The sequence below is a fragment of the Aythya fuligula genome, chromosome 11 (assembly GCF_009819795.1).
Source record: "Aythya fuligula isolate bAytFul2 chromosome 11, bAytFul2.pri, whole genome shotgun sequence".
Classification (NCBI taxonomy): Eukaryota; Metazoa; Chordata; class Aves; order Anseriformes; family Anatidae; genus Aythya; species Aythya fuligula.
In genome coordinates, this window is record NC_045569.1 from 6,160,149 (window position 1) to 6,175,422 (window position 15,274).

Sequence of the window (15,274 nt, forward strand, 5' to 3'; positions counted from 1 at the left end):
TTAATTAGTAATCCTACTGATAAGCTATTGGCCAATTAGAATAAATACCACAAGGCATGGCTCTGAGACGTGGGGTCCCACTTGGACAGAAGCCCAGCAGCCAGGGAGCAGCCAGAAACACCAGGCTTGTCGCACCCAGCTGATGGAGCCTCACTATGCCCAGGGTGTGCCTGCTCCCACTGCGCGTGCTGTTTCTTATCCCCCCTCCCCACACCTACCCAAGTCGCTGCCTCAGTCACTGCTTGTGCTCTAACGGCAGCGCCCTCGATGCCAGTGGTGTCCTTGCATGGGAGGCAGGTGGCATGGCAGGCCCGCAGAGTGCAAAACAGCAACTGAACATTACTTGCATGTTGAAAAGACAGATAAATGCACATCACCATGCAGCCTCCCACAAACTCCTGGCAGATTTTCCTTCTCTCAAAGCAGATATGGCAGTGGGAGATGAGCAGTACCCAGCCGCTCTTCAAGGATCCCTTGTAACAGCAACTGGGAACCATGTCTTCAAACCACAGGCCTGAGACTGAAAGATATTCTTACACAGGTTCCTCCTTGGAAGCTGGCACAAAAGGCCCTTTTCCATCAAAGCCAATGAAAGTAGATTAGAGTTGGTACAAAATCAACCAACCAGAAAAATACTACTACTAAACCTGCACACTGCACGATACCAACCCCCTAAGAAATACACAGGAGTCACCGATAAGGAAGCTCATCCAGTGGTGCCAGCACCAGCGTGGGTCTTATTATTAGTAGGCTGTCAGCAGCTGCAGTCCCTTTGCAGTCATTTGAATGCCCACTAGAAGGGGGCATACGCACGGACACACTAGTCTTAAACTAAGAACCACCCAAGGAGAGGGCAGAGGCAGAAAGTCTGAGGAGAGATTAACAGGCTGGTAGCTTGGCTGAGAAGCGTGCTATGCACGAGGGAAGCTAAGCAGGCTGCTACAGCTGTCTCTTAGCAGGGCTTCCATCGTTAAAGGAAGAATAATGTGCAGGAAGTGGCTTCAGAGAGGATCAAAGCACTCCACAGAGAGGAAATCATCACTTGGAGAAAGATCCACACAAACACCACATTTGGGCAATTCAGGATAGGTAAGCGCTGCTTCCCCCCACCCTCGGGTCGAGCTGCAGTATCTGTCTAGCCTGAGCAGCCTCAGACACTAACCAGGCCACCTTCTGCCTAACTCTGGCTAAACAGACCCTGCTACAGCAGGCACAAACAGAAACTTATCTGGGATGGAAAAAACCCTGCAGAGTATACCTGGGGTTAACTGACCGTCAACACTACCGTGTGCTGCTCACCGCTGTTACAAAGTATGACAGAGGCATTAACGAGGGTAAATTATAATGGGGAAGGAGGATTACTACATCCCGTTGTATTTTACTGTTGATGAAGTAACTTAGATTGCTTTCCCCGCCGATTTTACCTGACTGCATGGTCTGTTGCCAGCATTCAGCTGTCCAACTTTTCCTTTCAAATTCGTTTGTGATCCCCAGCTCTTTGTGATCCATCCATGTGCGCCAAAACGAAAGGAAAAAGAAACCAGCAGAATGAGCAAGCAGGAAGCCGCGGGGCCTGAAACCTTGTGACAGGAGCCCCACACGGTGCCCTCGGTGCCAGGTTCTTGCCCCGAGGGGTCCATGGATCCTTGCCCCCCTTCCCAGCCCAGGCTGCCTGCCTTTGAATGGGAGCTGCTGAGAGTTTCCGGACGGAGCTGGTTTATTTACTCGCAATTAATCACGCTCAACTGTAAACAAAGTGTCTGTTTTAGTTCTGCTGACAATTATCCACTTGTCAACATCTCCCTCAAGTACCTTCAGCATCTGGCAACGCCACAGCCCCGCTCCTTCAAAACGCACGCTTTGTCACAGGAGAAGGACCGCCACCCGGCGCGTCTCCTCCCATTCCGCAGCCGCCGAACGGCCGGGGAGGGCAGGTGCCGCCAGGCAGAAGCCGCGGGGGGGGCAGGCTCCGGGGAGCCCCCCGAGGAGCTCCCCAGCTCTGCCACGGGCCGGCAGCACCCGCCTTGCCAGGGCTAAGGTGCGGGGCTCCCATCCCTTGCGAGGCGCGGCTGCGGTGCGAGCGGCAGGCACCTGCCGGCCCTTCCCCAACGCTGCTGGGCCAGCAGGAGCTCTCCTCCCGCTCCTCGTGCCGCAGCCTGGGCTTCCTCCAGCCCCCTGGCTGTTTGAACCCTCCCACCCCGAGCTTTTAAGCCGCAGCTGCTCCTCTAAGCTCGGCAGCCCCGCTGTCCCCACGGCCGGCCGCGGCCAGCTCCCGGCGGCCCGACACCCGCTCGGAGGGGCCGGGGCGCCCCGCAGCCGAGCCGGGCCGGGCAGTCCCAGCTCCGTGGGCCCCGCTGCTCGGCACCGCACGGGACGCGGTGAAGCCGCAGGAGGAAAGCTGCCATGTATCCCATAATATGCCCTGTACCGCCGAGGGAGCCGGCCCTTGAAGCCTTGAACAGGCCCCGCAGGGAGCGGGTAGGGCTCACGGCTGGCAGGGCAGGGCCGTGCCCAGGTGGCGGCGGGCCTCGGCCGGAGCCGCCCCCGCTGCCTCCCCTTTAACCTTCCCCCCCGCGCCCACGTAATTGAGATATCTTTTGTACTCGATGTGTCGTGAAATTAACGCCTAATTTATGTAATTAGTCAATTAGCTATAATTCTAGCATATGGTTCCAAATGCCCAGAAGGTGTTCTTGTTTCCCAGGTACTTATTTTGATGTCACGAAATGCAGCTAATTAATTTTACATGCATATTAATTTCAGATCTATTTAGCGGCTCCCTTTGTGAAGGCAGATTTAATATTTGTCTTTCCAACCTTTGCGGGCGCGCGGCGCTGACCCGAGCACGCTCCCGCCGCTCGCCCCCGCGGGCAGAGGCGCGCTCCCGGCGCCGGGGGGCTGGGGCCGGCCGGACCTTCCCGAGCACCCGCAGCCGGCGCGGGACGCGGCTATTCAATTTAAATCCGATTAATATTTAATATTAAACATTTCCGAGGGAATTTTTGTTTGTTTTTCGCGAAGCACAATATCCCACGGACATTTTTTTTTTTTTTTTTTAAGGAGCCGCTCCCGACACGCCGCTCCCTGGGAAAATCACGGCGAGCCCCTACCCGCAGACCGGCGGTGCCGGCAGCCCCCGGCACGTCCCACCGCAGGGAGACGGCGCTCGGCTTCGGCCGGAGAGGCTCCTCCTCGGGCACCGTGTGCGGGGCCTGGAGGCGACCGCACGGCCCCGGCCCCCCCCCCGCTGCCGGGCGGAACCGGGCCGGGCTCGAGGCCGCGCGGGCGGTGCCCGGCCCATGGCCGCCGGGGGGCCGCGGGGCTCCGGGCGGGCGCGGCGGCGTCGAGCGGCCCTTTCAGGGCGCCTACGCAAGCGCTGTGGCGTCATAAAACTTTTATCCCTCTCCTGGATAAATTAATGAGCGATTTAATTAATAAAATCAGAGAGTAGTGTAAGTGCTATGATAATGAAGTTAAATGAGCGCGCAGTAAAATATTCACTAATCCGGCACATTGGCAAATGCCCCCTTAATTCTGCTTAGCACTAAAAGGGTTTTGAGCACCATAATGAGATTCCTCTGTCTGCTAATTAATTGACACTCTCCTGAATATTCATATGTGCTAGCACCAATACGTTCCTAATTGCACCGTGGAATGGATCTCAGAGGAAAGTAAATCGCCATAGACTTAATTAAAATAATGTATGCCAGCTCCAGCCCGCTGAAGATGAGACATTTGCCATCAAGCGGGGTAAGGAAGTGGCACCTGGTTTGCAGCGAAAAACGAGGAGGAAAGCGTTATCCCTCCCGGCTGCAGCCGCCAGGGCTGCGAGGTGCCGGCGCCCCCCCGCGTCCCCCCGGCCCAGCAGCGCCCGGCTCAGGGCTGCGGGGGCCGCTGGGGGCCCGCGGGGCCCGGCCGGGCTGTGCGGGGAGCGGGCGGCACCGGGCGAAGGCGGGCAGCGCTGTGCGGGGCCGTGCGGGGAGAGGAGGGGCGGAGGAGGAGGGCGGCGGGCAGGCGGGATGCAGGGGGAGCAGCCGCGCCTGGAAACTTTTCCTGCAGGGGAGTCCGGTGCCTTTGAAGGCGGCTCTCGGCACGGATCGCTCTCCGCACCTCCACACTAATACTCAGAGCTAATATCGGACATCCAAATCGTTCCGCTGCTCACAGCGCGGCGACTTTGAGCCTCCACTGCCTGCCGCGGCCTGCGCCTGCCGCCTCCTGGGCCTGGGGGGTCCGGGGCCACCCCCGTGTCCCCCGCCCGGGCCCGGGGCCACCCCCGTGTCCCCCCGCCGCGCCCCGCCCGGCCCCGCGGCTTCCCGGAGACGGCGGCTGGTGAAAAGCACCACAGGTTAGGAACTCCGAAGAGTTTATCCGAAGAGATACAAATGCATATTTATTATACACATGTAGGCATTAACAATGTAAATTCCACCGCCAGCACTTGCTGGTTGTTTATTCATTAGATCTTTAGAAAATCTACATTGCCCGCAGCCAGTGGGGAGACAGCGCGAAAGGCGCGAGTGCCTCGCCCCGCCACCAGCCCCGGGGGCTGGGAGGGACAACCGGGGGTCGGGGAGACAGCCGGGGGCCGGGGCACAGCCGGGGACCGGGGGGGACAAGCGGGCACGGCCCGAGCGGCGGCCGACGGCGCGGGACCCGGGGCGCTCCCCGCTGCGGCGGAGCCCCCGGCCCCGAGCCCCGCCAGTCGCGTGGTGTTTTTTGGCCTTTCATTGCCACGGAGAGCCTTTGCTCGCCAAAAGAAAAAGTCAAATCCTTTCCTCTGTGGCTGATTAAATGCCGTGTCGCCCAGTAAGAAAGGCACAGCAAGAAATACGGGGGAAGAAACCGCTGCGGGGAAACCTTGCTGAGCCCGGCCGGGAAGGGAAGGGAAGGGAAGGGAAGGGAAGGGAAGGGAAGGGAAGGGAAGGTCCCGCCTCCCGCGGTTGCACGGTGGAGGCAGGCTGGAGGCTGCCCGCGGGCCTCGGGAAGTGCTCGGCGGGACGGCCGGGCTGGCCCTGCCGACGCCCCCTTCCTTGCCCTTCCTTCCCCTTCCCTTCCCCTCCCCGCCCGCACTCCCCGAGCTCTCCCCTGGCGGGCCCGTACTGCGGCGGGCTGGGGGCCCGAGCTCCGCCCGCAGGAGACCAAGGGCCGGGGAGCCCCGGCGGGCGGTGCTGCCCCGCGGCGGGGCCGGCGGGGGAGGGAGGAGGAGGAGGAGGAGGAGGAGGGGAGGAAGAAGAGGGAAAGAGGGAGGGGGCCCCTGGCGGCGGCCCCGCCTGCCCCCCCTGCAGCTCGGTGGGTGGCGGCCGGGGGCTGCGGCGTGGGCAGGGCGGGAGGGGCGGGGGCGCTCCGGCGGCGAGGGGCCGGGCGGGGGCCGCCCCGCACCCGCAGCCGCCCCGCACCCGCAGCCCACCCGCATCCAGCCGGGCCCCGCCGCGCTCTCGGCCGCGCCGTGCGGCTGCGCTTTGCAAACCCGTCCCCGGCGGCGGGGGGCAGGCGGGCAGTGCAGGCTCGGACCCTGATGAGAGCTCGGCTCGTCGCAGACTTCACACGACGCCGGGAAATGCCGCTCTTAAAGCCTGCGTGGGTCTGAGCTCTGCAAACGGTTATTGCCCTCGGCGTTAAAGAGGGGAAATAACCGTAACGTGCGCGCCATTATTCTTGTGGCTGTGCGCTTTAAAGTCATCGTCAATTGTCATAAAAACCATTTCCCGATGTTTGGCCAAGTAATAACTCCGTAATTTAACGGGGACTCAGCCCGGCGGCGCGGGACCGCAGCCCGGGGCCGATCGTGCCCCGCAGCGAGTGCTGGAGCTGCGCCCCTGCTGCTGCTGGCGGCGGGGGCTGAGCGGCTGAGGGAGGGCATGGAGCGGGCTGCTCTGCAGAGAAAGGCGCATACAAAAAAAAATAAAATAAAAATAGAAAAACTAAAAAGAAGGAAAGAGAAAGGAAAATCAAGTTTGCTCCACCCAGCTATTAACCAAAACACAATACCTTTTTCTGGGTGGTACTGCACAGAAGTTGATTCAGTTTTGACAATGTTGTTTAGCTATCATTTGCTATTTTGAATGAATGGGAGCAATCCCCCTTTTTACAACAGTTGTTTCCTATTATGGAGAGGTGCAGCAGTTGAGGGCAGACATGTGAAAGTGGCTGTTTGATTCCCTTTTTCATCCCCCTGACCCTGCCTTTGTCCCTCCTCACCCTGGGAATGTCACGCCTCACTACTTCACTTTGAGATGCTCTAGAAAGTGGCTTTGTTATTCCCTTTTAGACATACACGAAATTGTTCTCATTCCCCCTGCTGTAAAAGATACTTCAAATTGGGACTCGGTTCACAAGTGCAATGCAATTTGGCTTAGCTCAACCTTTGTTCTGCTTGTACAAATGACCAAACAGTGCACACATTATACAGTTGATCTACTGCTCCCTTTACACCAGAGTTAGGGGCTGGGAGAAAAGCAAGTTAATCCCTTCAATACTAAGGTGGCATTTTCAATATTTCCTACAATGCGAAAAAGAGAAGAGAGGGCAGCTTGAAATGCGACATTTATTTAAAAGAGAAGATTAAAAAGAAAAAGTTTGCGAAGCCTCCCCTGATACTTCTCCAAATAAATTAATAAACAAACCAACAAGTCTCAAACGTGTAGAGAAATACTCCAGTGCCTCCGGGAAGGGAAGGGAAGGGAAGGGAAGGGAAGGGAAGGGAAGGGAAGGGAAGGGAAGGGAAGGGAAGGGAAGGGAAGGGAAGGGAAGGGAAGGGAAGGGAAGGGAAGGGAAGGGAAGGGAAGGGAAGGGAAGGGAAGGGAAGGGAAGGGAAGGGAAGGGGCGCACCCCCGCAGGGGCAGACAGCCGCTCCGGGGGCCCTGCAGAAGCTGGGGCTCAAGTACTCGTGGTGTCGGCCCCCCCCGTGAGCCCCGCATCCCTCGGAGCCGTCCCAGAAAAGTCCCGGAGGGCTGGAGGGGGGGCTGCGGCGCTGCGCTTCGCCGCCCGGGGATCTGCCCTGCGGCAGGCGGAGCGCAGAGGTAGAAGGGCGCCCCGGGCAAGCGGCTCTGGGCCCGAAGGCCTGCTCCGGGGCTACGGGCGGCCGAAGGACGGGGTGCGCCCGGGCAAAAGGAGCGCGACCGGAGCGCGGCCCCGCGGCAGCCACCGGGGTTCTGAGTTTTGGCAGCCCCGGGTACACGCTTGGCCCGGGTTCACGCTTGCCCCGGGCCTGGCTGCCCCCGGTCAGGCGGCCCGAGAACGAGCACCGAGCGAGCAGGGACGCCTGAGCCCGTCTGTCCTGGGGCACCGACCGCCCCCCGACCCACCGCCGGCGGCGGCACAATGGGGCCACGGTGCTCGGCCGCCGTCGGCGAGCCAACACGGCAACAGGAGCCGCAGGAAGGCCGGGATGGGCCATGCCGTGCCGTGCCGTGCCGTGCCGGCGGAGCCCAGCGGCCGGGCAGCAGCACCGGCACGGTGCGGGTCCTGAGCAGCTCGGCGGCGATCCGGACACGGGGTCGGGGAGCCGCTCTCCGCTCAGCGCTGACAGGCAGGGGGAGTTTGTTTAGCGCTCGAGGCGAACGGAACAAAATCCTTTTGAAAGGGCGCTAAGTAGTTTCACGCCAAAGTGGCGGATTTGGTAAAGAATGTGCGGTGGGACAAAGCCCCGCCGCGCTCCCTCCGTCGGCCGCAGCGCTCGGGACGCCTGGCCGGGCAAGGGAGCCCGCAGAAAGGCGGGGGACCCAAAGCCCTCCGCTTCCTTCTCCCTCCCGGCCCCCGAGCAGCGGTGAGAAGCAGAACTATCACAAAAAAAGGAAAGAAAAAAAAAAAAAAGACAGCGAGGCTTAGCCGAAATGCAGCCGCAGCCCGCAGCCCGCAGTTGACTTTCCAAAACGGGGAAAGCTTGCTCAGAGCCTGGCATTGTGTTCCGCAGCCTAGGAAACCCTAAGAAGCTGGTACTTCCCCCCTCCCTTCTCTTTTCTCCCAACCGGTTTGTAAATATTAACAAGGTTGTGTGAGCTATTCTCTCACACAGAGTGGATTTTTTTTTTTTTTTTTTTTTATCCTCGGAAAACTTCTTGGCTTCCCCCCGCAGCCCCTCTCGCACTCCTCCCCTCTGCAAAGCAACACACCTGCCTGCAGCCACAAGGATTCAAAATCAATATTGTATTTGTCACTTTTCTGTCTCCTTTTCCTCTCTCAACAGCCCCGCTTGCCACTGAAGCGAATTGTGGATTTATGGAGGAAAATTAGCATAAATTATTACCAAATCTGTAAACGTGTGTGGTCTTGCTTGTGGGAAAGGGGGCTATTGCGAACCTTCCATGCAGAAAGGTGGTCCGTGATGGGCTCCATGCAAGGGCTGAATGGCTGCTGCACGAAATACATTTCCATTGGGTCCGCACATTGATATAATTGACTTATGTGTATTTTATACAGTTTTCCCAACACTTCCCCTGAGCTCCTTATTTGAATTAGGCTTCAGAAAAACGGCTATTTGTTTTGGTTTGCCGCACAATGGATTTGGCTTCATTTTGCTACACTCGCACTTGCCCCCTCCCCTCCTCCCTCCCGGCCGGGGGCTCTCTCGCCGAGCTCCGCCGCAGCCCCGCACCGCCCGGCCGCGCCGCTGGCTGCGCTGCACGGGGGCGAGGCGCGGGGATCCCCGCACGCTGCTGCGCTCCGGGCAGCACCCGGGCCGCGCCCAGGCAGCCCTCAGCAGCTCTCGGAGCACCGACACAAATGCACTTCTCTTTAACTTTACGGATTGCGGGGTCACCGTTGCGCCAGCGTAGTTCCCCCCCCCCCCTCCCCTTTTCTTCGAGAATAAAAGGTGCCGGCAAAAAGAAGGAGGAAAGAATTTGTCAGCCCGGGACTTTTATTGACTCCCGCGCTGCTCCTGAGCTCTCTGGTTGACAGCACGAACGTGGGCTGGGCGACACGCGCGGAGCGGGGATGCTCAGGAGCGCCGGGGCTGAAGCGAGGGGGGGGTCGGCGGGGCCCGTTAGACCCAGGTCTCGGGGGGCTCTATTTCAAAGCCAGCAGCCTTCGGCCCGGTGTCCTAGGGGACGCCGGGAGGAATCCGTCCCCTCCGCAGAGCGCTGCGCTGCCTTTGCTGCCCTCTGACAAGCGCCCTCCGGCTCAGCGCCCCCCGGGCCGCTCTGTGCGGGGGGGCCGTGCTGCGGGGCTGCTGCCGGAGGTCCGCGGGGCCGGGCCCGGCTCCTCGCCTTCCCGGAACCGCCCTTCTTTGCCCCGTTACTCTCTAAAGGACGTCGTGGCGCGAGAGAGGGGGATTAGACGGCACCGGGGGCGGCGCGGGGGGCCCGGCTCCAGCCGCTGAGGGCCCGGCGCCCCCCGGCAGGGGCTGCCCCCCCCCGAGGCTGCCCCCCCGCCGGCTCCGAGCCAACGCGGGCCCGGCCGGAGGAGCCGCTCGGGCAGGCAGGCGGCCGGGCGCTCCCTCCCCCGCCGCCCTTATTTTTGCTGAATTAAGAAGGTGACATTATTCTTTTCTTCAAGTGCTTCTGTTAATATTGAAAAACGTGCGCTTGCATTTCAAGCGGGCGCGCTCAGCCTCAGCGGCCGTTTCAATATTAATGAAATTGTTTAATCTCCTAAATTCGTCGTGTTTAAGTTACGTTTTGGTGAGTTACTGCCCGGCTCCGAAAATACCGTTGCTGGAGGGGACGTGCGCTCACCACAAAGGGTCCCTCCCTCCGGGGCTTGCTGCCCCCGAGCCGCTCCTCCGCTCCTGGCTCGGGGCGGCCGCGGGGCCGTGCCGGGTGCCGGGTGCCGGCCGCCTTCCCCTGCCTGCCCGGCACGTTGGGGCCGGAGCCCGCGGGCCGCGCGGCCGGCAGCGGAGCGGCTCGTCTGGGATCGGGCGGCGCTGCCCGGCGGGAGGGCGGCGGAGCGGAGGCAGCCGCAGCCCGGCCGTCGCCTCTCGCACACGCACACGGGCAGCCAGACGGACACACGCACCCAGACGGACACGCACACGCACACACGTGGCCGCACGCCCCGCCCGAGGCACGCCGAGCACCGCCGGGCCGAGGCCGCCCGCACGGCCCGCACCGGCCGCCCCCGAGCGGCCCCGCGGGACGCCCCCGGCCGCGGATCCGCGCCTGCCCCCGGCCCCCCCCGGTCCCGGCCCGAGGGGGTCGCGGAGCCGGAGGGGCAGGAAGGCGGCAAACCGAGCCGGGCGTCGAGGAACCCCCCCCCCGGCTCTCTCCCCGCAAGAAGCCTTCGCGAGCGAGGCCGTGCTCGCCCGGGTTTGGCACAGAGAAAGTCCCTCGTTACGGGCAAAAAGGCTCGCCTCGAGTTAGCCAACACCACAAATCAGATAACAATGCAGAACAAACAGAATACCACAGCCGAGCAATTTCCATGTCAAACATCCCACTGCTCAGTAGCTCCATTTGTAAGTGTGAATTGCAGACTAAGCTTCCTGCAAAGTCCACAGAAAGGTTAGTGCATACCTTCACCCCCACCCCAGTTACTGGGTACCATCACACTGCAATTCCGCTGGCGGAGCCTTTTCACCCCTCGCCTTGTCTTCAAATGGAAATGATTCCTATTGGCCCAAGGTGTCCATGTAAATAGGTGTAAATGAAACCAGATTATGCCTTTCTCTCAGCCCCCTCCTCCCGCTGCCCTCCCCCTCCTCCCAAGGCGATTGTCATATGATAGCAAAGAAGTGGCACATTAATGAAGCGCCTCTACAGGGGTCTTTTCTGCTCATGTCACCACATAAAACTATCAGATGGTTAGAGGAAGGACATGGAGGCAACTACTTAGCTCATCTCGGCTGCGGAGAAGCGAAGGAGCCTTCGCTTCAGCCCAGCTGCCGGTGGTGTAAAAGCAGCTGATTCAGCCCGCGGAGGAGCAGGGAGGGGTGCGCCGGAGGATTCCCCCAGCCGCGCCGAGCCAGCTCGCTGCCTGCCCGGGACTACCGCGGGGCCGAGCGACCGGGAAGGGGGCGAGAGAGGCGCCGGAGAACCGGGCTGGGAAGGAGCCCCGCGTCCCAGCCGCGTCCCGGATGCGGACTGTCAACTTCCAGCAACTTTAAGGTGGGCGTACGCGGGGCTGGCGCGGCGCGGTGAGGGACGGGGCGGGCGGGGAGGCGATGCGAGGGGGTCCCCTCGTCGCCGAGGCCGGGCGGCAGAGCGACCTCCGGGGCCAGCCGGCGGGCGGGGAGGCCGGGGCGCGGAGAGGGGCACGGCGCCGTTCCCCCGCCGGCGCTGCGCGGCCCCGGGCCGCTCCCCCCTGGCCCCGCTCCGCCCCGGAGGGCCGAGGCCCCTTCCCCGCGCCCCTGCCCCTGCCCCGCTTTCCCCACGGCCGGCCGGGAGCCGGTGCGAGCCCGTGGCGCTCACCCTCCGCCCCCCTCCCTGTCGCTGCCCTTCCGCAGATCCCCGCGGCTCCCCTAGCGAAGATGCCTCGCCCGGGCAGAAACACGTACAGCGACCAGAAGCCTCCCTACTCCTACATCTCCCTGACCGCCATGGCGATCCAGAGCTCCCCGGAGAAGATGCTGCCCCTGAGCGAGATCTACAAGTTCATCATGGACCGGTTCCCCTACTACCGGGAGAACACGCAGCGCTGGCAGAACTCCCTGCGCCACAACCTCTCCTTCAACGACTGCTTCATCAAGATCCCGCGCCGCCCCGACCAGCCGGGCAAGGGCAGCTTCTGGGCGCTGCACCCCAGCTGCGGGGACATGTTCGAGAACGGCAGCTTCCTGCGGCGCCGCAAGCGCTTCAAGGTGGTCAAGTCGGACCACCTGGCCCCCAGCAAGCCGGCCGACGCGGCGCAGTACCTGCAGCAGCAGGCGAAGCTGCGGCTCAGCGCCCTGGCCGCCACGGGCACCCACCTGCCCCAGATGTCCACCTACAACCTCGGCGTGTCGCAGCCGTCCAGCTTCAAGCACCCCTTCGCCATCGAGAACATCATCGCCCGAGAGTACAAGATGCCCGGGGGGCTCGCCTTTTCCACCATGCAGCCCATGCCGGCCGCCTACCCGCTCCCCAACCAGTTGACTACGGTGGGCAGCTCCATCGGCACGGGCTGGCCCCACATGTACGGCTCCGGCATGATCGACACCGCCACCCCCATCTCCATGGCCAGCGGCGAGTACGGCGCCTACGGCGTGCCCATCAAGCCGCTCTGCCACGGGGGGCAGACTTTGCCGGCCATCCCCGTCCCCATCAAGCCGACCCCCGCCGCGGTGCCGGCCCTGCCCGCCCTGCCCGCGCCCATCCCCACCATCCTCTCGAACTCGCCGCCCTCCCTCAGCCCCACGTCCTCGCAGACGGCCACCAGCCAGAGCAGCCCGGCCACCCCCAGCGAGACTCTGACCAGCCCGGCGCCCGCCCTGCACTCGGTGGCCGTGCACTGACCCGCGCCGCCCGCCTCTCCCCGCGCCCCTCCGCTCCGCTCCGCTCCGCTCCGCTCTCCTCCCTTCCTCGCAAGCCGGGAACCTCCCCGCGGCAGGCCGAGGTTGGTGGCCAGGCGGGCTGCCTCGGCACCGCTGCCCTACCCTAACTTTGGCCTCGGCTGCCCGGAGGCGAAGCGAAGCGAAGCCGCCCGCTGGCGGCCCGAAGGGGGCTACGGGCACCCTGGCCGGGCAGGACGCTGGGCGAGCCTGGCCCGGCGCTGCCTCCTGCCCTTCCTTTGTCTGGGGACGGGCAGGGGCTTAGACAGGACCGATCCTAAAATCCACGACCAGCGTGGCACGGCTGCGGCCCCCTGCCCGAGAGCAGCGACGCTTCTCCAGCCTCCCTCCGAGTAGGAAACCCGCGGACCCCGCGACCCCGGCAGGCGCCCGGGCCCCTTGTGCGGCTGCGGGACCGGCTGCGGGGCTGCCCCGCAGAGGACCAGGAGCGCAGCCGGGGTAGGGCAGGCGCCGTGCAATGGGCACGCAGCAGCGGTGTTCAAAGCGCCCGCTCCCGTGTAAATACTGGGCTTGCATCTGTACTGTAAGTCACACGAGGTCCCCTTCGCAGTACCTGTTGTAACGTGGGTGTCTGCCATAGTTTGCAGGTGGAAGAGAAGGCGAAGGCGATTTGTCTGTTAACTTCCGATTCATTTGAAGGTTGGGGGAGCTGGGGGGGGTTCTTTCTTTGCTAATTCTGCAGCTGTTCATTCCATAGCTTCCAAACCAACAATACCAATAAAAATAAACCTGTCACAACCACACCACCCCGTGTAGCTTAAGGAAAGCTGCTGCAGTCCCTGCAGCAGCACGGCGAGGGTGGACTGCGGAGGTAACCCTCGCTTCTGCTGGAGCCTTGCAGGTGGGAGAGAGGGGGCTAGGGAAACTGTACATGTTTGTCAATAGGAATGATTATAAAACGTGTAAAATGCACTTTTGTTTGAAATACTTTCTAGTTCTAGGTAGTTTGCTGGAAACTGAACTGTTCTGTCGTGAACTGCTTAAGTTAAGGAAAAGAAAAAAGAAAAAAGCCACAAGCAGCGTTAGCGTCTATCAAAACTGTAAAGAAATTTCTTTTTAACCTTTTTCTTCCTGTACAGAATGAGCATGACATTTTAAGTATTGATGTTCTCGTTCCCAGCATGTGTGTTTTAAAACAAAGGTTAAAAAAAAAAGTGTCTACGTTAAATTATGAACCTAGTCGTCCAAATAATATTTTCTCATTAAAATATGTAAATGCAGATACAGTTTCTTATTTGTCTTTTTGAAGAGTTTACACTAGAAAAGTAAAGCATTAGTTCACAAAAAAGAAATGACCTTATTCCAATATTGAAATAATCTAAAGAGTATTTGCACGGGAGGTTACTATAAATGCAGTTAGTAACACAGCGGAACATGTTCGATAAAATCGTCATTACCGCCGCTTTCCCGCAGACATTGCACAAAGCATGTTCTGTGTATTCTATGTATCTGTCTATACACACACCTATATGCTCATGCACACACATCGAGGCGTTCATCTCCTGTACTGAGCTACAAACACGTACTAATTTATGCTCATGTGTATCTGCATACTTCCAGTTAATTTTTCTCTAAAAAGTAGAAAAAAATAGTGAACTTCTACAACACAAAGTAAACATAAAAGAGAAAAAAAAATCTTTAAAGTACTAATTAGTTTTTAAGGCACAGAACACTGAATTTCAGCAGTTTCAGTGTTTCTTATGAAAGGCTTATATAAAATCTTACATCAAAATATATCAAAATCTTTTCTGAGTAAAAGAGGAATCTTGCAGCTTTCTTCTCGTTAACTTCTCGAAGCATTGCCCTTGCTTCAGCTGCTGCTAGTAATTCCCTCTCTCTACTAATCACACTTTTTCAGAAGAAAAACAAAAAGCGAGCAAACAAACAAAACCCACTAAGTCGCCAACCGTAACACTTAGGATTTATCCGTTTTTCCGTCAGCCAATGCACGGTCCCGTCTAACCAGGGAGGCCAGCGAGGCACACTGAGAACTGGATGCCGGGCACCTTCCGGGGGGGTTCTGCAGTTCTTGTGGGGATTTTGCAAGGATTCTGCAATTGCTAAAAACGCCACATGCAACCTAGAGAAATTAGCAAAGAGGTGTCTCGGGACGAGCGGCCAGCAACGTGGTTACGGGACGACTGAATACTTAAACGCTTATTAGAAAGCGACCGACATTGTATTCTAATGAGCCGACGGGATTCACTGATTCTACGTTCGCGATTTTACAGAGATCTGTCCCTGCCTGATCTCTGAATTTCTGGATCATGAACAGCACAAGGGACATCCCCGTTTCCTGAGTACCTACAGCGAGGTACTTGCGAAAGTTTTAAGATTAATGTAGAGGGTAATTAATCCAGTCGCGACCATTTTTGAAAAGAGAACGGATCCCACACACAGAAAAAAGGTGGAAAATACATGAATCATTGGGCTGATTAAAATGCATGAAGCTGCTAAAGCTTGTCAGATGGGGGACAACTGAACTCATTCATCAAGTCCAACCCACGATTATATCAACACGATCAGCTAAAGAAAGCATTCAAAACTTATCACGAGATCAATGGACACATAACTCGACAAACTTTTCCTAAACAAGCGATGACCTACATTTTTAAACGACGAGGACTCTCCTTCTCTCTCTCTTTTTTTTTTTTTTCTTTTAGGGTCTAGCACTCAGAACAAATCCTCAAAGATGAAAGCCGACCTCAGCTAAGAAGAAGAAGGAGAAAAAGAAAGAGATGAAGAAGGAGAAGAAGAAGAAACACTTTCAGGGTCTTTTTAGACTACCCAGTCAGCGGCGGAGAGCGCGACCTGCCGAGCTGCTGCCCCGTCTTTAGCAGGCGCAGC

At 59.3% G+C, this 15,274-nt stretch overlaps 1 protein-coding gene across 1 annotated transcript; it reads left to right on the plus strand.

The window, feature by feature from the left end:
- The first annotated feature begins 11,407 nt into the window (after positions 1 to 11,407).
- FOXB1 (forkhead box B1) lies at positions 11,408 to 12,370 on the plus strand. The gene has a single exon (XM_032195269.1). It carries the CDS (start codon positions 11,408 to 11,410, stop codon positions 12,368 to 12,370), a length of 963 nt encoding a protein of 320 aa, XP_032051160.1.
- The last annotated feature ends 2,904 nt before the right edge of the window (positions 12,371 to 15,274 follow it).